General features: G+C 45.0%; 1 protein-coding gene across 1 annotated transcript in view; it reads right to left on the bottom strand.

Annotated features, from left to right (window-relative positions):
* The window catches only part of arid4b (AT-rich interaction domain 4B), a 60,993-nt gene extending 38,564 nt beyond the window's left edge, over positions 1-22,429 (bottom strand). Inside the window, 4 exon segments of the mRNA XM_061227704.1 lie at positions 615-680; positions 5,129-5,239; positions 19,449-19,490; positions 22,253-22,429. Of these exon segments, the coding sequence (XP_061083688.1) occupies positions 615-680; positions 5,129-5,239; positions 19,449-19,454 (183 nt within the window). The 5' untranslated portion in view covers positions 19,455-19,490; positions 22,253-22,429.
* Between the last annotated feature and the right edge of the window lie 279 nt (positions 22,430-22,708).

The following is a 22,708-nucleotide window of genomic DNA, read 5'->3' as shown; positions in this document are numbered from 1 at the left end:
ATGAGGGTGTGTGGATGTCAGTGTATGGTGTATCAGGGTGTGTGGATGGTGTATGAGGGTGTGTGGATGTCAGTGTATGGTGTATCAGGGTGTGTGGATGGTGTATGAGGGTGTGTGGATGTCAGTGTTTGGTGTATCAGGGTGTGTGGATGTCAGTGTTTGGTGTATCAGGGTGTGTGGATGTCGGTGTATGCTGTATGAGGGTGTGTGGATGTCAGTGTATGCTGTATCAGGGTGTGTGGATGTCGGTGTATGCTGTATGAGGGTGTGTGGATGTCAGTGTATGCTGTATGAGGGTGTGTGGATGTCGGTGTATGCTGTATGAGGGTGTGTGGATGTCGGTGTATGCTGTATCAGGGTGTGTGGATGTCGGTGTATGCTGTATGAGGGTGTGTGGATGTCAGTGTTTGGTGTATGAGGGTGTGTGGATGTCGGTGTATGCTGTATGAGGGTGTGTGGATGTCGGTGTATGCTGTATGAGGGTGTGTGGATGTCGGTGTATGCTGTATGAGGGTGTGTGGATGTCGGTGTATGCTGTATGAGGGTGTGTGGATGTCGGTGTATGCTGTATGAGGGTGTGTGGATGTCGGTGTATGCTGTATGAGGGTGCTCACCTTTAAGGGGCCGCGGATGTGCTCGTCATGCACCTCCCCAGTGGAGCAGTCCGGCTTAAAGGTGACCTGGAAAACAGGGGCACAGGGGAATGAGTCAGCTGAGAGAAGACTCACTCACTCACTCACTCACTCACTCACTCACTCACTCACTCACTCACTCACTCACTCACTCACTCACTCACTCACTCACTCACTCACTCACTCACTCACTCACTCACTCACTCACTCACTCACTCACTCACTCACTCACTCACTCACTCACTCACTCACTCACTCACTCACTCACTCACTCACTCACTCACTCACTCACTCACTCATATACACTCACCCCCCCACACACCACACACCCACACTCTCACCCATATACACACACACACACACACACACGCACACGCCACTGGAAATCTCTTCTGACTCTAAAGCAGCTGGCCTGCAATCAGCCTGTCCTTTAACACAGAGTTCACGTCGAAAGCAAATAAAGGAGCGAGCGCCGTTAGCACGTTTTGGCCGGTCACCCAAGCAGCGCGGTGTAAGACACTGTTCTAATTATCCGCTCCCAGCATTCCTGGCCTGGGCCCAGACCGAGCGGGCCCTTCCCTGGGCACCCGGGCCACTGGGCCCCTCGCTCGCTCCCGGGAAGAGCGGCCTCTCGGCCCGAAGAGACCGGAGACACGGACCTCTCCGGCTGCAGAACAGAGCCCCGTCTGTCTGAGCGAGAGAGGCGCTCCTCATCACGGCTGTAAAACGATCCTCTCCTCCTGCTCTGGCCTCCTGCAGCCCTCACCGCTCCGTATGGACGGGGGGGGGGGGGGGGGGCTGAACGGGGCTCTGTGGGGGGGGCTGAACGGGGCTCTGTGAAGAGCGCTTCGCCCTCCTGAAAGAGCTCTCTCTCCGTCAGCCCGGCCTGTGAGCACAGAGCCTCCACGCGTCACAGGAAGGCCCGAGTTTAACGCCGACACATCAGCCCTTCTAACGGGAGGCTTTTTGGAATGCTTATTCTTTTTAAATTTATTTCTATTTTTTCAAAAAAAAGCTTTTCAAAAACTTTAAAGGCCCACACGCATAGCTGTGATTGTGCGCTTTCCATATCATCTCGGAGCATTCGATTTATGTCCCATACTGATTCAAGCAAAAAAAAGAAAATAATAATAATAATTGCTACACACCTGCACTGCTACACACACTGCTACACACAACTGCACTGCTACACACACACACACACTGTTAAACACACACTGCAACACACACCTGCACTGCTACACATTCTGTATCCTTAAATATCATGTGTACACAAACCTTTCCTCAGGGAAAATACAGTCAGTTTGGGAATGTTATTTTCAAGAAAAAATACCTTCATCTTGAACCCCCATGTTCCGGTTCACCATATGCCTCAGTTTGAATAATACAGTTGGGCTTTTAGGTGAGAAAAAGCTCCAGTAAACACTCCTACATCACAGCGATGGCTTCTACTTCTACTTCTACTAACCACTACAAGAGCTTCTTTATTTCACCCTTCATCTCTGTTCAGCTTCTCTCAGGAGAGGAGGCCATGCACATCACTATTTCTCCATTGCAGTGAAGCCCCCGTACTGACCTGAATTTATTAAAAATGCTTTAAAACAGTATCTCTGCGCCCCCAACGGTGACAGCAGTCGTACCGAACAAGTTCTCCTTCCAACCCACCCAAAACACTGAGTAGTACCACACTGCAAAACACCAGGCCGAAGCACATTCAAACGCAGACATTTACAATTGAGAGAAACTGCAGTGACATGCTGCATCACGACACTAAGAAATCGACGAGAGATTCATACAACATGGCCGTTAAGTGGAATCAATTCGAGAGGTGATTCTGTGAAAACTTTAACCTAAAACTTTGCATAAATAAACTTTGCAACCTTGCGTCCCTCTAGCACTGAGCTGTATGATACTGGGTGGTAGCAAACTTGAGACAAACCACTGTCATTTGTCCCATGGTTGCAGTTACCCTATAACACAGTCAGGAACAAAACCAACCCAAATGACTAACAGATCCCTCAAGCAGCCATTCACAGACGCAGCGGTTGCTAACCATCCAAAAGGGGGATTTAATGAAACCGCACTCGGAGCGAACACACGTCACATGGAGGGCTGAGGCCAAGTTTACGAGCTATCCCATGATTACTTTCAGGCTTTTGGGAGTCTGAAAGACAGCGTGGATTTGGCGCGGCTGTGACATGGCCAGCCGTAGCCCGCTGCCTGTGTTCAGAGCGCACAGCACCCTGACAGCACAGGGCCTCGTGCTAGAGCCAGTCATACCAACACACCTGCTCTTCAATCACCAGTTACAGTCATTTAATAGAACTTTGTGCATTCATTTTCTCATATTTAGAATTTCTTATTCAGCACGGAAACAATTTATTCGGTATGGAAACAAGTGCTCGTACAAATCATGTACACTTAGGTTTGGAAAATGGCAGGCTTTTTTCCGGTTTAAACAGACAATCCCCTCCCCTTGAATTCAATCCATTTCGTCATCAGACCCCTCATCAAATTCCCCGACGCCACCATGAAACAAGTACAAAGGAAGAGTGGCTTCCAGGCCACCGCCGGATTAAACATCAATAGACTGCAGCCGACACGTGTAGGCGACGCAGAAGCAGTGTAGCTCCATTAACATCTAAAGTTATATCAGATGCAAAACACAACCTGCTTCGGCCTGGGGGGGCACATTACCCCTACGGTAAAACTGTGTCTTTCTCAAGCTTCTCATGGAGATGGGTGGCTTATTAATTAATGTCAACTATTAATTGTAGCTATGAAAAATATTTGAACTGTCGACATTTTCATATCAAACCATTTCTTCATCACCCTCTCAGTCCCAAGAGTGCCATGTGGCATAGGCCATATCTCAACCATGTACCTTTTCAAACAATCAAAATGACTGCTATGCTATTGTTTTGAGCCCCAATTAAAACCCTACTAAATTTTCTCAACCGAAGCCAAAACCCCTTGGGATTTTGGTGGAGCCACTTGACTTTGGGAGAAAGTTTCACAGTCGCCCACCTTATTAACAAACCCTGCTCACCGCGAATTGCGCGCATTTGTCCGGGACTAGCCACATCGCTAACACGCCTGGGTCTCCCACGAGACGCCGGAGGTTACAGACAGTTCAGCCTCTCTCGCTTTGCGGTGAGCCGTTTCGGCATATTGCATACCTGGGCTATTATATAAGGGCATAGTTTACTGCGATGCGGGTGCGTGGGAGGGAGAAGTTTGCTTTGGGCCGAGGCCTACCTGATCTGCAGCGCTGCAGTGGGAGATAAATATAAGTATGGTTATGTAATATTTTTCCCTAAATATTATTATACTGGTTATGTAATATGTTCCCAGTCTATGCCAATAACGCGTTTTGTTTTGTTATATGCAATTTTGTTTTGTTTATATGTCATAAACAGGAATGTGTTTTAATAAACTGCTAAGAAACCAAGCTTGTGGCGTTGGAAGATAAACCAGTCTGTGGCTGTGGCTATCACTGTGGCTGTGGTTTACCTCGATTACAGGAGCACTGCCTGGACGACACATCGACAGGCTTCACTGAGCTTCCTCTGTCTTTTTGCCCGTTTGGTTTGACTCACTGTTTTGGCTACGACGATAACTATTTTTGCCCTTAACCGCATATCTTCCTCACCCGGCTGTATCAAACGAAGTATTCAAACGCTATTCGGTATAGCTTTTGAACAGGTTTGGTTGCGCAACATTCACACGCAGATGAATTATTATCGCCCATTTGTATGACACCAATTATGGTAATTATGTTTGATGTACTGTATAATGGGACCGGAACTTTTTTTCTGTCATTTGACCTCTGTATGCTAGCTGAGTGGATTTCCCACATGTTATTTACGGATGTATATTTTCTTGCTGTGTATTTGGCCTGAGGATTGAACTAGGCAGTAACACAAGAGGTTATGCGAGACATATTCTTTCTGTTTTAGACTGTGGATAGTTTGACTTTTCCTTTTGTTGGCTATTTTTTGACTCACTGTCACTAGTGAATTCACAGCCAGGGCTCGACGTGAACATTTCATTCCAAGCGGCACAAGTGCTCCTAAGTTGAAAAATTTAGGAACACGCTAATGCATCTCAATTAGTAGATGTGTTCCCAAATGATTTTTCCAGTCGGCACATATTCATTTTCAAGAGGAAAAGCTCCTAAAATGGGAGCACTTTAGAGCCACCCGTTCTCACAGGACTTATAGGAAGAGCAGAGTATTTAGGTTTGTGCAAAAATGAAATCACTTATCAATCAAACACTGCAAGCATTGTTTCCTTATATGGTTTAGCTGATAATCAGTTGAATGAATTCTCTACTCTGCCTATCCTGGGGGAGGTTTTGTGTCACACCAGTGGTGGGTTATTGGTAATGTGATACCGCCACAACTGTCACTCACTTTCATCCTCTCCCTCTCTCCCTCCCTCTCTCCCTTCCTTCCTCCCTCTCTCTATTTGACATGAATACCCCAGCCTCTTACCTTGGCTTTGACCAGTCTCTTGGCGGTTTTGATCTTGGCCTCGCAGAAAGCCCCGCGGTACTTGGCGCTGACGTCCGTGCCCACGGTCAGGTACGGGGGCTCATCCAGGGTCTGAGCGGAGAGAAGGACAGCACTCAGTCAGGCTCGCCACAGAGGACAAGCTCAGAACATTCAGCTCACTGTAACTGCGCCAAGAACCACCCGGCCACTCCAGCACTGGAGCAGAGAATATCATCTCCAGCAAGTGTAAGACCTCTGTGATGCATGTTTTTATTTAAATATGATCTGAAATTTAACTTGATCTGAAATTTGCTTGGCTGCAGCAGCCATATTGTTTTACTGATAAACTTCATGAAGGAGAACTTGTGGACCGTACGTACCAAATGCCAGCACAAAGGACCACGAGATTTATGAACATATTTAAAACAAATTCACTAGAATTCTGCATTTTCTTCAGAGGACCACATTTAGCTCAATGCACCCATGACACCTGTGAACCCCTTTGACTTTGAGATAAGTGCTCTGGTGCCCAGAGCTCATTTCTTAGCTTAGCATTTTTAACAGCAGAGTGCGTCACATTTCAGTGATGTCCATTCATGTTTTTTGGCTAAAACGATAATAAATTAAAAAATCTGGCCAACCGCAATGATTTTCGCCCTTGCTCCCTTGTTCAGTTGCACTTATTCAGCTAGCAACAGCAGCTCCGAAAGGCACTATCCAATCAGAGAAGCGCAGGAACACCAATCGGAGGCCAGTGGCCATCAGTGACAGTAGGATGTCGTTATGCTCCATATCACACAGTTTCCATGACTGCCATCTCATTTTCTTTACCTGCAAATTGTGGGGTTGCAGGCTTTGATGTATCAGTTGGAAAACTACATTACCCATAATCAACAGATTGCCGGTGGGTCACCACTGCCCACAACACCAAAGTGTCAAAGTTCCTGTGTGCGCCAACCAGGACAAATCTATTCTTGGATTGAGGGCTTGGGCTAGCCCGTAAAAAACCAGCACACCACAAAAACACTGTATCCAACACAGTGATATTGGATTGTTAGCTGAGAAAGAATCGGCTAGAACTCTTTTTCAGAGTAGGTTTAATTAAGCTTTCATTAAGTAGAACATTAATCTGTTCGCTTGCTGAGAAAAGGCTGGAAAGTCAATAGAACAGAACAGTCAATAATGCTAATACGCTACAATGAAAAGACCAGTTCTGATACAATGAAATGAGTGATGCACTTGAACGTTTTTTTTAGTGAACATTAAAAGCCTAATCATTGTGGGGAGCAGCAGCGCACGCAGCGCTTCTCTTAATTAATTTCGGCAAACGTGTCTTTTTCCTTTGAACGCGCGCAGACACCAGGAATAATGCAGGAAATGTATAACCAAGCAGACGCCGTCTACGGCCAGTGCGCCCTCGAGTGGCCAAACGCCCTTACTGCGGTAGCTGCTCACTCGTTAACTGGCTTAGTCAGCAGCCGGCCAGAAGCCACAGCCCTGCCAGGGCTAAGCTTCAGACAGGAGGGTGCATCCCAATCCCTCCTTTCCTCCACGAGTCTCCCTTTCCAGTCTGGGGGGAGGAGACAAGTTGAGGGAACAAGGAGTATTGGGGCCCAGGGAGGTAGACCCCTCTCCCTTGCTATGGAGAATATTACCCACAATCCACTTTACTTCCTCTACTGTTTGGGGAGTTTTTCCCCAAGTTTTCCAGTGAGTAAAATCCAGCTGCATCTGAACTCAACAGGTAAGATATACAGGCCAAAAACATTCCATGTGAATCATAGTACTGGAACACAAATGATGAATAGTCAAAAGGAATAGATTTAGAGATGCATTTAATTCACAAAAGTAGATGGCAACACGGTGACAATTTTATGAATCTAATAACAACACCAGGTGATTTAAGAACTAAAGAAAAGTCTGTTGTGCTTGGAAACTGACAAATACAATTTTATCATAATTGCATGCTCATTTAAACATGTAAAGTGATAAAAGACAGTGATAAATTACCCTACCGACTGAAGCTGACCACATAGACATGCAAGTGGACAAATCATTACGTCAGTTACAGTACATGAGTTATGCTACACTTGTGTAGATTAGTGGGAAAATAAATCTCTTTCAGAGATCTTCCAGTTATTAGAATTTTGTATCAAAGTTGACTAGATGTTTTTGGAATTCCATCTCTCATCTAACATCAGTCATGCCCCAAACTTTCACCTCAACGCAAAAGGAGCCGGTTATGAATTGACAATACTTCCATGACAAGCAATAGCCCAGGAAAGGTATCCTAGAACCTGCAGCTAAATAATGAATGGCTTTAGCAGTTGCACAACAATTCTTTTTCCATTACACTCCAATTTGTAATGTCAGTCGTGATGGATTCGCCCCTGTCCTCTGTATGAACACCGCATCAGAATACAGAAGACACATACTACATTACAATACAGTTATTTATCTGATGCTTTTATCCAAAACAGTTGCTGGAGCAATATGGGGTTAAGGGCCTTGCTCAAGGGTCCAACAGTGGTGCGGATCTTATTGTGGCTACACCAGGGCTTGACACACTAACCCTCCGGGGCCCAGTCATGCACCTTAACCACTAGACTACAGACTGGGGCTCCATACTCTTATACGAGTATGTTTAAAATTGTTCTCTTTTGATGCATGGTAGATACCGGTTAGTCTGCTGTACCTCACTAATTTTGAGAGAGCGCCCCCTCCGCTTTCCCATTCAAGATGAGCACAAACGTGGGACCGAAAAGCATTTTCAGCAGTAAAACAAATCATAATTGTCATAGTAATTCAATAAACCTTAACTTTCGTGTTAAACTTGCCAAGTTGGCTCACAAGCTTAACTCTTGTGAGTTGACAGTAGCAGTGACATCAACGATAGGCTAGCATTGTCCATGGCAATGTTCTGTATGGCCTGTAGGTGCACAAATGGTAGTGTTGTTCCTAATAAATGAAATACATTAAATACAAGGTTTAAGGGCACCTCACCTGCGCAGAAATGTGGGCTACTCAAATTCAGATGTGACAGGAAACAGAATTCAAAAGCTTCATTCAGCAAAAACAACTGAAATAACTGAACAAGGTAAAATACCTTCGACAAGGGAAGCAGTAGCTCCCAGTAATGGAGCACAAAGCTGCAGTTTAAAAAATAGCCTTGAAATTAGGCCACCTTTGAAGGCGAGCTTCTTACTCATCAGTTCCCTGATTGCGGTATTGAGAGCCACAGTATCAAAGTGCAATATTACAGCAGTTATGGGCTTTTCATTGAAAAGGACTAGGAGAATTTTGACAAAGGCAGAGATTGTGTGAAAAGGGGGCAGAGTACGCCAGCAATAGGTCGACCCCCCAAAATTAAATACGCCTTGAGCATCTCCTGTGGAACTGCAGGCCGTCCGAGCTTTTCCTGCTATTTTAAAAGGTTTCTTACAAGTGTTAAAAGAGCTAATAAACAGCACATCATCTATCAGTGGGCAATTTTGAAGGCGATAATAAAGTAGCATTGAACACCCTTGCTGGTTGGGTTTTCATAGGTTTTATGACTGCAAGCACAGAAAGCTGAGACGTCCGTTTGATAGCAGGAATGTGCTCCACTGTTTGAGCACAGTGACACTGTTCAACCAGGTCACTCCTGTCTTTCATAGTACAGAAAGAAATGAATAACCGACATCATTAGTATGCTCGCAAGAGATGCTCTCGAAGACAAGACAAGCTGAAACGGAAGTTAGAGCAGCACTAGCTTCCGTCTGAGGTATACACGAGTGATACAGATCTTTCAGGGGAATTTCTGAAGGGCGGGGAGACTGTTTTGACTGACATCAAATGAGGATACACAACGCTGTGTATGATATTGATTGGAGTGGAACGGAAAATTGACAGACATTTGATCAACATACACTGGTACACAACAGCATAATCTCATGGATGGAAAAAGACTTCGGTATGTAATAAAAAAATAAAATAATAAATAAAAAAATAAAAGTATGACAATTTCATACATATTTTGGAATACATACTTTAAGACGTGTTCGCATGGTTATGGAGAATTGAGTAAATTGGGGAAGAAGTTAATTCTGATTTGAGCTGGTCTCTAAAGCCTCTTTGGAGCACCAGGCCTGGCGCCCTGTTAAAGATGCATCACTCACAACACTTCGCTCCAGCGTCAGACAATACATTACAGGGCTATATTTAGGCAAGGACATCTGGAGCAGGCAGCAGCGTCTTCGGCTATGAGTCCCCCGTCAGACGTAAACATAAATATAGCCACATATGATCACTTCCTGTGTGTGAGGCGAGTGACAGGGAGGGGCCTCACAAACATAGGCAGCACACAGCTCTCTCTCACACACACACACACACACACACACACACACACACACACACCTAAACACACACACACACACAAACACACACACACACACACACACACACACACGCACACACACACACCATGCACACACTCACACACACACACACACACACACCATGCACACACTCACACACACACCTAAACACACAGCTCTCACACACACACACACACATACACACACCTAAACACACACACACACACACACACACACACATACACACACACCTAAACACACACACACACACACACACATACACACACACCTAAACACACACCTAAACACACAGCTCTCACACACACACATACACACACCTAAACACACAGCTCTCACACACACACATACACACACCTAAACACACAGCTCTCTCACACACACACACATACATACACAGAGCTAAACACACAGCTCTCTCATACACACACACACACACACACACACACACACACACCTAAACACACAGCTCTCTCTCTCTCACACACACACACACACACACACACACACACCTAAACACACAGCTCTCACACACACACACATACACACACACACCTAAACACACAGCTCTCACACACGTACACACACACACACACATAAACACACAGCTCTCTCACACACACGTATATACACACACACACACACACACAGCTAAACACACACGTGTACACACACACACCTAAACACACAGCTCTCACACACACAAACACGCGTATAGACACACACACCTAAACACACAACTCTCACACACACACACGTACACACACACACCTAAACACACAGCTCTCTCTCTCACACACACACACACACACACACACACACGTATATACACACACACCTAAACACACAGCTCTCTCTCACACACACACACACACACACACACACACACACACACACACGTATATACACACACACCTAAACACACAGCTCTCAGCTCCATGATCACAGTCACTGGAACATCACACACAGACACATACACATACACACATACACACATACAGACACAGACAGACAGACAGACACACATACACATACACACACCCAGACACACACAGACAGACACACATACGCACAGACACACACACACACACACACACACAGACAGACAGACAGAGACAGACACACACACACACACACAGACAGACACAGACAGACACACACACACACACACACAGACACACACATGCAGAGACACACACACACACACACACGCACAGACACAGATGCAGACGGAGCTTCAGGTGGTTCTTTGTGAATGTAAATCCCACTGACACTGGGCTGAGCCCTGAAACATGCCTGCTATGCCAATAGACTGAGGCCCCACACCAACCCAAAAGACCAACCCAAAAGACCAACCCAAAAGACCAACCCAAAAGACCAACCCAAAAGACCAACCCAAAAGGCCAACCCAAAAGGCCAACCCAAAAGACCAACCCAAAAGACCAACCCAAAAGACCAACCCAAAAGGCCAACCCAAAAGGCTGAAAAGGGCAAAGGGGCATCCAGCATTCAACACCCAGGACATGACACCTGTCTGCTTACACAGTCAGCCTCATCAACCAAGTGTCTGTATGTGTGTGTATGTGTGTGCATGTGTGCGTGTGTGTGTGCGCGTGTGTGTGCGGACAGAGACTCTCGGGGTACAGAGACTCTCGGGGTACAGACGCCCACGGGGCACAGACCACCAGGCCTGCAACGTGCCCCCAGCCCCAGGGCACTCCACAGCTCAACAGAGACAGACCATAAGATGTGCGCCAGGATTATATTATCCTCAGGGATCTGCTACTGTAGAGGGACACAGTTGCTGACCGTGATTTTCAAAAGGCAAAAAGTGATGAACCATGTACATGCTGGACTCCTGCATCCCAGAATCCCCTTGTTCCCTAGGTAACCGCTTCCTCAATAAGGTCTGGCTGTGACCATGCATGTCTGTCAGCTGGGGGGGGCAACAGAACTCCAGCACTTCAGCTTTGCTCCCACCATCAGAGACAATTGGAGGTCTTCTGCTTCCAGATAACGTCTGCCTCTGAATGCTTTCACAGCGCACAAGCAGGTATTCAACATTACTGGAAAAACTCTGAGATTTCCCACCAAGCTTTCAGAAATCAATCCTTCTCACTTCACAAATTAAAAAAAATAACCTCACTCATGGTTGTTTATCTTTCTATAAATGATAAACATGTTCTTTTAATCATTAAATAGAGGTATGCAGATCCTGGCCTTTGAGGAAGCAGATGCTTAGTTTTTCTTCAGATTAGAAGACTTGAATGCGCTCACTGAATAACTAACCCCGGTGGTTAGCGGAGTGATCTGCCAACAAAAAATTTACGAATTTAAACTTCCTGTCTTGCCACACGATTTCCAGATATTCATTGCAAAAACAACATCAGTAAAATCATTGTAAATGCTCATCGGCAAACACACAGCAGCTTTTGCTCAGCATTTGAAGTTGAGGCTGTCTGACCAACTGCAGTACAATGAAGCTGAAATTAAGTAGGCTAATGAAGATTGCTGCATGTGCTAATCTGCAAAGTAGCTCACGTTCCAGTGGCACAAATAGGAACAGCCTCAAAACACTCTCCATGGGAAAACGGCAAGGCTCCTCTCGTTTCGCCTTGAGAGCAGCTCCTCAAAACACTGGATTGCTATTCCCGAAAGTTATCGTTCGGTTGTCCAGCAACGGGTTTCCAAGAACCCTCAAGACCAGCCCTCAGAATGAAACAAACACTGAGGGAAAGATTCACAGAAAAGAGTCGGGGGGGGAAAACCCTTTTTTCTCATTTTTCAGTTTTTTTAAGTAAACCTGCAGCAAAGTGACTTCTAGCCTTCTCCACTATTCAAACAATAAGCAAACAATAATCAGTTCATAACACTCGAAGCTCATTGCATATGCATTAAACCGCTTTAGAGTGATTACTGCCGTCAATAAACGACAAACTAAGACCACAGGACACCGCTGAACTGCTCACCGCAGCAGTAAATAAAATACGAATGCCAGTACGAAACCCGCAGAAACTAATTCTGACTGCCTTTCCTATGCACTGTATGGTGGATCCAACTCTAAAGAAGTTTCTGGAAATAAATCTGCAGCCGTACCAGGTTACAAGCCAAGTCCCCTGCTCTGGGCATCGCCAGCACTAAATGACGTTCTCGCCACCTTTGGTGTGAAGCTTGGCGGAAAGTGTGAATGCAAATGGACCCTGTACCAGAGCAGACTGCTTCTGCTTATTCCTGCCTTTCAGAAGTTCATGTTGACCTAGCCAGTGACGGACGGTATTCTCCACTAACATCAGCTACAGTATTCTACTACAAGCAGTAGAGCGAAATGCACCCAAATAGACAAGAGCTCACGCTACTGGCCCCAGGCAGGTGGCCAAAAAGTTTCATTTTGGTTTTGTTAGTCCAAAGCATGTTGTTTCAAAAGCGTTGGGCTTCTCAATGTTTTATTTTGCATACTTCAGACACTTAATTTTGTGTTGAGGTCATTCTTTCTGGCAACTCTGCCATGTAGGTCTTTGTGGTTTAAAGTACGTTGTATTGTTGAACTGTGAACAGCTGAACCTGCGTTTGCCACTCTTTTTTCAGCGATGTGTGGGTTCTTCTGAGCATTTCTCGCCAGGTCATTCTATCTGAAATCTTACTTTGGCTTCCAGACCTCGCCTTGACTTCAACAGTTCCATTTGTCCTCCATTTTCTAATAATGTTTCTGAGAGTGTAAATCGGTAGTTTTAAATATTTAGAAAGTTTGTGTAGCCTTCTCCCTCTTGGTGGAAATCAACCATCTTCATTCTGAAATCCTTGGTCAACTGTTTAGAGGAACCCATGGTTGTTAACCCCAGACCAGGGGTTGGCAACCCTGGTCCTGGAGAGCCGCAGGGTGTGCTGGCGTTCGTTGTTACTTGGCATTAATTGATCAATGAAAGCCGTTGATTACACAGTTAAGTCACCTCACCTGGTTTCTTGGATCTGAATCGGTTGCTTATTTTAAAGGTGGAGACGAAAGCCAGCACACCCTGCGGCTCTCCAGGACCAGGGTTGCCGACCCCTGCTCCAGACAGAACAGCCACTGCAGTTGGATACTTTAAAAGCCATGGAGTTACTTCAGAATAAAAGGTTCAGCCCTGAAATTATACACACCTGACTCATTGAAGCCCTAAAGAGTAAATTACCTGGGTCTGGGCCTTAATAATGATCTTTTAAAAAAGTAGCAAAGAATAACCCAAAAGGGGTCCCAAACTTTTACACACGGCCTTTTACCTTTATTATATAATTTATAAACAGTAAAAAATAAAAATAAAAAATAATCTTGCTTTAAAATTTGCAGAAAGGTCTCATGTTTAACTCGTTAAAAGTTCAGGTTTACTTTCAATCACATACAGATTAATTGTAACAGACATTTAAACCAGGGATGCCCAAATCTTTTTACTGCACTGTATAGTCAAACACGACATGAACTGGCTTCATGTGCCATTGAAAGTGGCCTCCAGTTATGCTATAGCTGAGATTCAGGGTGATGGAGGAGATGGACAGCTCTGAGGGATTTCACTGCACAGACGATTCTCACTTTCTGTGTCTGTTTGATAAAAATATGACCGGTATTGGCATTAATAAAGCCCATTTCAGAAGCCTGCTGATTCCTATCATTCGAGAGTGACACTGGAGCACTGCTCCAGAGGCGCTACAGCGTAACTAACACAACGCACCTCCGGAAAACAAGGCCACAAGAACAAAGATGAAAGCCACTGTGCAAATGTCACACAACTGCAAGCATAGAATAGTCCTGCGGTTCTGTGGCTGCTGTAAAGCTATGTGAAGCTACCGAGAATTAGCCACAATACAACTTCTGGTTTTTGTCTGTCAAGAAAATTCTTGCCGTTTAAGAAATTTGAATTCTGACCACAGATAATGTCTGGTAACATTTATGGCAGTTTTTTGAGCACATCTACTTCACATCTGACACTATTTATGAAGTGTGTCTATAAAACTGTAGATTAGCCTTTGTTAAATTACACGACTACTACAGCTAATGAAAATGTATGAGGTGTCGGAATTGTATTTGTTTTCCAAAATAGTTTTGATCAACAAAAGCACAACCTGTGGCATTAGTTCTTGTACATATATAAATATTCTATCGAGCTACAGTAGAATAAATAATTAGATAAATTGTTATATTATGTGATTTTAACAAATACTGTTGCTGTGTAACAGTACACATTGACACAGGGGTATAATTATTTTGCGTGCCCCAATATAAGGCAATACAGGTGTCCATGGAAATATTTTTCTCCTGCTCAACCAGATGATTCTCACCGTTTGCAGGTGTTCTGCACACTGACCTGACTGATTGACTGAAAGTGTGTGCTTGCTATTGTTAGTGTACGTGAGAGCGTGTGTGTGTGCTTGCTATTGTTAGGGTTAGTTTGTGGCAGCGGTGTTGGCACAGTAAGGCCACACCCTGGCCTGGACGCTGTTAGCCGTTAGCCGTTAGCGCTCTCCTGGTTTGGCGGGCAGTCAGCGGGGCCTCTCCAGCGCACAATGGCGGCCCTTGTGAGGGCTGCGGGGTGCGGTCGGACCGCGATCTGGACGTGGGACAGGGGGATGAAACTTTTGAGACTTTCTCAGCAGAAATGCACACGGATTTGGAACAGCCACCGTCGCGTGAGTGGACCTGCTCTAGGGCATCCGCCGGGGAGAGAGTTTCAGGGCATCGGCCTGCAGGATCAGTGATTTTACTCTGTATGGATGGGCTAGAAAAGCAGACACAGGGATCAGGCCCAGCCATCCAGGTGATCTAGCCAAGCAGCGGATCTGTACAGGCAGCTAAGAGCATAATCACGGACAACAGCTCAGAGCAATAGAGAGGCTGTGTGTGTGTGTGTACTGCATGTGTGCCTGTTTGTTAATGTATGTGAGAGCGCGTGTGTGTGTGTGTGTGTGTGTGTGTGTGTGCCTGTTTGTTAGTGTATGTGAGCGTGTGTGTGTGTCTGTTTGTTAGTGTATGTGAGAGTGTGTGTGTGTGTGTGCCTGTTTGTTAGTGTACGTGTGAGTGTGTGTGTGTGAGTATGTGCTGCATGTGTGCCTGTTTGTTAGTGTATGTGAGAGCGTGTGTGTGTGCCTGTTTGTTAGTGTATGTGAGCGTGTGTGTGAGTGTGTGCTGCATGTGTGCCTGTTTATAAGTGTATGTGAGTACATGTGTGTGTGCCTGTTTGTTAGTGTATGTGAGAGCATGTGTGTGTATGTGCCTGTTTGTTAGTCTATGTGAGAGCGTGTGTGTGTGTGTATGTGTCTGTTTGTTAGTGTATGTGAGCGTGTGTGTGAGTGTGTGTACTACATGTGTGCCTGTTTGTTAGTGTATATGAGCGTGTGTGTGTGTCTGTTTGTTAGTGTATGTGAGAGTGTGTGTGTGTGTGCCTGTTTGTTAGTGTATGTGAGCATGTGTGTGTGTGTGAGAGCAGGAGAGACTATATAGCTTCAGCTATATGCATCTATAGGATTGCAGCCCAGAGGGGAGAGCGAGAGAGATCGAGAGCGAGTGACGGGCCCAGCTAATGATCTGTGTTCCCCGGAGGGGGCCGTCTGCCCCATGAAGAGCGCGGTCACAGTCCGGTCGTCCCCGTGCGGTCGTGGGGTGACCGCCTCGCGCGGTCAGGACATCCTGAGTCAGCGTAGCAGGGGACAGGGGCCGAGGGAGACATCCCAAAACTAAAACCATGAGCCAGCCTTTCTGTCTTCATTACACACGCAGCGCATGACCCAGCAGAGGCCCCCGCAGCAGCTGGTCCCCCTACACACACTACACCTCCTCACCCAGACATCCGTTCAGCGGGGGACCGCGGGGGTCTCCCAGCTTCTGCGTGAAATGTGCAGAGTGGAGCATTCGGTGGGAGCGGAGGCAGTGCACGTGTGCGATTCACAGCAGAGGGGTGGGGGTAATCCCCCCCCCCCCCCCCGCAGAGCTAGAGCGTGGTCGGCCTGGAAACGGACGGCCTGAGTTTCCCCAGACAGAAGCCCTGGGATCCGCAGCTGTCCTGCGTCTACGCTGACACGGGCACCATTCTGGGTCTCCTGCAACAGTAGTCTATTCTGTGTGTGTGTGTGTGTGTCAGTGCACGTGTGTGTGAGTGAGAGAGAGCATGTGCGTGTGTGTGTGTGTCAGTGAACGTGTGTGAGTGAGAGTGTGTGCTAATCCCCTTTCAACTGCTTCCACACAAGTGTCATAATACACAGAGACCTCTGCTAAAAGCCACTCAAAGTTTAAAAAAAAAAAAAAAAAAAAAAAAAAAAAAAAAAAAAAAACACACTACAACTTCATTCATCTCCACTAGTGCCTGACATTATATGGGGGTGGGGAGGAACTTTCCAAAGTCACACGCTGTAAAATAATCCTGCGTGAATCGGGTCTTTGTACCGCCTCTCCCTCCATTTCGAAATTCGACATGACCGAGAGCACGGCCGATGTGGAAGAACCGCCCCGGGCGGAATACATGCGGCCCTGATTTTCCATTAGAGAAACACCGCAGCGTCTAAACAGCTCGTTAGGAGACAAAGGCAGGTGCTGCTCGAAGCCTGCAGGGCAGAGAGGCAAAGCGTTTCCCCAAATCGAGCCCCGCAGGCGGGGCGCTCCACTTCACATGCAAAACAACTGCGTTCAGCGCTCACGCTAAACCCGACTCGTGTCATTTAAACGATTTAACAATGTCCCCGCTTTAACCGGCCGTCCAAAGTACAAATTTGACGTTTGTAATCGGCAAAGAAAAAAAACCTTCCCTCAAAATAATGCAGTTTTTCCAAGTTTTGCGATAGTTTGGGCCAAGTACATGGTCAAACAAAGCCTCTTTCTGTCATCACACTGTGAGGTGGGGGGCGAGACTTCCAGGACATAATTGCAACTTGTTTAAACGCAACTCCGACAGAAGGCTTTTCAGATCACGTGATCGATTGAGTCATGTGACCCAGCAGTCAGCAAGGCCACCGCTTGCATTCTGTCCGAGTTTTCCGTGACAGAATCCTGACATGACAACTCATATCTGGTCACATTCTTCTTCAAAACAGAAAGAATAAACTACACTTCACTCAGCCGAGAGCGCAATCCGCTCTCTTTTCACCCAGCACGCTTTTCTCGCGGACCGCCCCTTCAGCCACGCGCCGGTTCCGTTGCCTGCGAACGACCGCAATAATAAACCTGCAGGCGTTTCCCTTTCGTTTATATTTTTAACGATGGGGACGTTATATCGTATAACCTGCCCGATTATTTTCGTTTGGGATCGACCTACAAATGTTATGTCCGTGGAACCCTCGTGAGTAGAATGCAGTTCTGGTCATGAGACCACAATAGAGGCCAGTGTAACGATTAAGGAACATATGAAAAAGAAATACATAGCCTACACAGCAAACCAGACGCAATGTTCCACTCCAAACAGAAAGCAGGGGGCAAACCAAAGATTCCGTAGGACAGAAATCAATTTGCGAGATACGGAAGAACAGTTTTGCTCTGTTCACAGAATAATGGGCCTTCGGTTCATGCTGAGACGCTTCTCTTACTCACTACTACAAACCCAACACACAATACTTCACGCTCACTGAACAGCAAGCGTAAGCCAACCTTCACACTGGTTTGATTTTTACAGTGACTCAGCAGTACACACGTACACACACACACACACACACACACACACACACACAGCTTTTTAAATATACACTTTCGATGTTAGCAATCTTCACTCAAGCATCGGCTCAGTATTGTCATCCGGATCAGAGGAGAACACAATTGCTCAGTGTACGGAGTCTAAAACTTTGTCATACCAGTTTGCAAACGATGCAGTCAACCTTTCCCCTCAACCTCCAGAGCAGACTACACTGAAACAGACACCATTTAAAATGAATATTCCCCAAGGTTTCTGTTTTTTTAATCTAAAAATCGAGGTCAAATGAATGCTGAAGGCAACCAACAAACAAGACCAAATATACATAAATCACAACCCCGCCTCCCGACTACTTTCATGTCAGTTTCACTGCCAATAGGACAAAACCTGCAGGTAATAACCTAGCAGCCGGTTACCATGGAAACAGAAGCAAAGCCAGCCGCACACTGACACAAATATAAAGTAGAGGCACTGAGGTTCGAACTTTGCTTTTATGACCAAAACAGCTCCTTGCCAATGCTATTACTGTGCACAGCAATGTCTTCAACCCCAGGGTCACTTGTAATGCAGACAGCGATCAATAGATACTACGCCACGTTCCGGCGATCACAAACATTTCAGCGACGAATCAATCCTTTCCAGTAGCACTGGAGGTCCTGCATCGCAAAGCATGCCCGCAACTCTGTTTCAAATTCTGTAAACTGTCCAGGCGTGGTCTTAAAAACCACCCACATGGCTTTTTAAGAGCCCAAACTGCACAAGTCGCTTGAATGACCAGATGAAGGCACAACTGCCATTCAGATAATAAGTCAGCACAAAAATCAAAGCCATAATTCTGCAGCAAAGTTAAAATGTAGTTTGTAGTGGTTTGCAATAAAAATAGCAAATCGAGTTTTTGATTCAATAAAGTTATTGTAATCTCTGAGAAGACATTACAGTGTTAGCATATTGTAAAGATAGTTTAATCAATAAACATAATACGCACAATATTTCCATTAATTACATGACATTACATTAATGGCATTTTGTCAGACGCTCTTATCTAGTGCGACGTACAGTTGATTAGACTAGGCAGTTGACAATCCTCCCCTGGGGCACACATTTAGCCAATGTACGTCTTTCCTTAAGCAAAAAGTTTTAAGTTATTTTTGCGTGTCCGTAAAAGGTATATTCAACAGTTGGACTGCTTGTGATTTTTTTTTTTGTGTGTGGGAGGCTTACATAAAGTCCAAAATTGAGTTTCAAACACAATCTTCAGTCGCATGAATTGTTTAAAAACTTGTGAGACATAGGAGAAACACTTACCTTCATTTTCGTGTTGTCTTATTATTAGTCCGGGCGTCAATCCTGAAGTTGGGGGGAGAGAAAAAAAAAAAAAGAAGCATTTTTATAAAGTCTACACTCACACACAAACACAGCATGGAGAACAGAGTCGGGTTTATTTCAACCCTCTATTGACATAAGACATCAGTCTTATGCATGAGAGTCTGATTTTAAATCAAAACTGCATCTAGACCGACATAGCCTACACAAGTACACACAAACTGTATTTTGGCCAATCACTTTTAACAGGTTGGAGACATTAATGAAATAGCTAAATTGAAATTCTGCGACCGAAAGCACATCGAAAACATTAGACTATAGCCAACCTGTTCACGAGAAATGAATGACGGTCATACATATATTATGAATGATACAATTATACTTCCAAAATGATTAACAGTATGTATTTAAAATTAAAAAGTAGACATTACAAATGGGCAGCCTACTTTTAGCAACAATTAGCCCACAACATCTGACAAAATAAACGAGTACTCAGTATTTGGGACTCACTGTACAATGTACAGCCAAGTTAAGGATCGCGTGTCTCCAACACAACCGGTGTAAGACATTGTAACGGTAAGAGGAAAATGTAGCTTGCTAACAACTCAAAACTCCGAGGCCACGAAAAGGGCATGCGATTGTACCTGCATGTGTCAGTTTTTCCCCTCTGTAGCTTCCTTCAACATTACGCCACGGACAAGACGGTGGCAGTGTGACAGTTTTTGACAGAGCTAGGAATGTACACCCCGTGTGTTAACTGCCGACAGCAAGGGGCGATCGTTTCAATTAGGAAACATTTGCGCTCTTTCTGTAATGATCCCGTCCAGCAACAATTCCAACGTGATTTTTTTTTCCAGTCAGGGAACTAGACACGACCAAAATAGACGCACAATACAGATAACCTAATTTATATGGATTAAACAAATCAGCCAATCTCATTGAACCTGAAAAGTTGACGGCGGCATAAAAGAACAAGCAGAAAATAAAGCGATGTCACATCAAATGAACTCGTTGGGAGCAGGTTAGCGTAGTGTCTGCCGAATGTCTAGTGCAGCTCACAGCCGATGACGCCATTTCTGTACCACACAGCAGAAACAGTTCAACGATCCAACAGTACAGCGCAGGAGAAAAACAACGCTTGGACAAACTACCGCCTTCACAATACGCTCAACATCGTCTCCAGTTTCTATCTGGCAAGGCTAGGAAGACGTGTCATTATTTTTCCACCCTCACATTTGGTGATATGTAGCGAGTCTACCGTAACCAGTATAATCGGGTTAATAAGGCTCGTCTTCTCTCGAAAGGTCCGGTAGTGCTCTGCTCTGGTGCTCGCTATTGCGAGCTGTCGCAGATGAAGAAAAACACGCTGTGATCTTCAACAGGGATCCCTTCGCATCAGATTCAAGCGAGCGTCGAGGGGCTCTCGTGGTTTATGGGAAGGGTGTCAACTTGTTTTCCATGCCAATGCAACAAGGTTAGCCAACATTTGTTAAATCAAATCCATTTTCATTAGTACACCGTAACTCGGTGGCTACCGTCAAATCCCAGTGGGCTGCAAGCCACTGAGTGCATCGAGTTGCAGGGTAACAATAAAAACGGACAAGCCCCATGCGAACAAGGTCAAACTGGAAAAAGTAATAGTACATCTTGACAGTCGTAAAACATACACAGTCTCCGATTCATAAACGGAATGACTTCGAGTGCATTGAAACTGCAATATCCATTTGACGAAGTACAGGCTACCGCTACAATGTCACCCCACACCAGCTAATCTAATCCAGCCCTCTCTTGCCCGACTCGACTGAACTACCTCTCTCAAATAGCAAACGTTATAATTTCTTGCACCCATAACAATGTTTCTCGGTAGCTAGTCAACAAACACGCAATTTGCGCCCAAATATTTCTACTTATTTTTTTAAAAGTAACATACGATAGAAATATCATGAATTGTTCATTATAACACTGAACCAGCGCTACTATTTTCTCTCCACTCGACCCTGTGTCGTTCATGAAAACGAGCAGTTGTGCTTCAGAGTAGCTTGAGGAAGTAGTTACACAGCGAACATTTGCTTGCTCTTTAGTGCTTTTAAGCACGTATTTCAATAAAAGAAAACAACACAAATCTGACTGAAAGTAACGTTAAGCCCCAACGTTAACATGTAAGAGCTAGACAACAATCACACGAGCACATACTAATAAGCCAGCCAAAAAGCCACCTCGATTGTAGCTTTATCAGAGGACAAAAGCACGGAAGCAAGCCCTGATTTGTTCGAAATGCACTGAGGCTATTACAGTACTAATAGACTAATGTTAGCAAATGGATCGCTCTCTTCATCTAAACGCGTTTCTACTCTGCGGCTCACTTACTGTCTTACATAAGCCTGCCCCAAGACAGGCTTTTCCCTAATCGCTTCTTTGATGCCGAACTCAAACAACTGCTAAAACGGGTCGTTTTAGGAATTCAATTTCGGCTTGCTGTTACTTAGCAAGAAATCACACTCGAATGAAAGATGATAAGCATAGACAGCACGAGAGAGCTACATGAGCAAATAAGCAAGAACAACACGAACAATAAATAGAAAGCAAGCTCACAATCAAGCAATCGAACAGCTAACGATAACCAAATATGTTGTTCCGTGAATGTGTTTATTCTATCCAATGAGCCGAACTGTAAACTCGTACTCCTAGTATTTTTGGTTACGATTTCTGAAATGAGTCTTTTAAAAACTGTTATCCGTTTTGAACTAGCTACTAAATAACATTAGCTAATTATGTCAATATCTTACCTATTAGATGAAGTTTGTGGAATTTACTTCTTTTTTTAAAGTTGGAAAAATAATTTAAATATCCAAAGATCGAAGTGCAACATTGGTGCTCTTGACGGCTTCGATTTTTTTTCTCGCAAATCCAGGGTTTGTGTCAGGCTGAGAACCCAACACAGCTGTTCCTCCTACTGGACTCTCTTTCTCTCTATGATCCCTTCTCCGCCTGGAACTGACTGACAAACACAGAAAACCACCCATATCCGAGGTATGTTCGCCTATTGGTTGCCATATGTGAATCGCCGCCCTTGGCAATTTTCATTGGTCGACCTTAGAAACAAAATGACGTTATTTTTAACGGCGCAATGGAAACATTACATCTGGGGTAGCTGGGAGATGTATTTATAAAGCATGAAATCATATCCTTCAACAACACTATTTTGTGGACATTGAGAATCGTAAAACTACAAATCCCACAAT

Source organism: Conger conger, chromosome 18, assembly GCF_963514075.1.
Source record: "Conger conger chromosome 18, fConCon1.1, whole genome shotgun sequence".
Taxonomy (NCBI): Eukaryota; Metazoa; Chordata; class Actinopteri; order Anguilliformes; family Congridae; genus Conger; species Conger conger.
The sequence above is the reverse complement of the archived record's forward strand: the minus strand, read 5'-3'. Positions and strand labels throughout refer to the sequence as shown.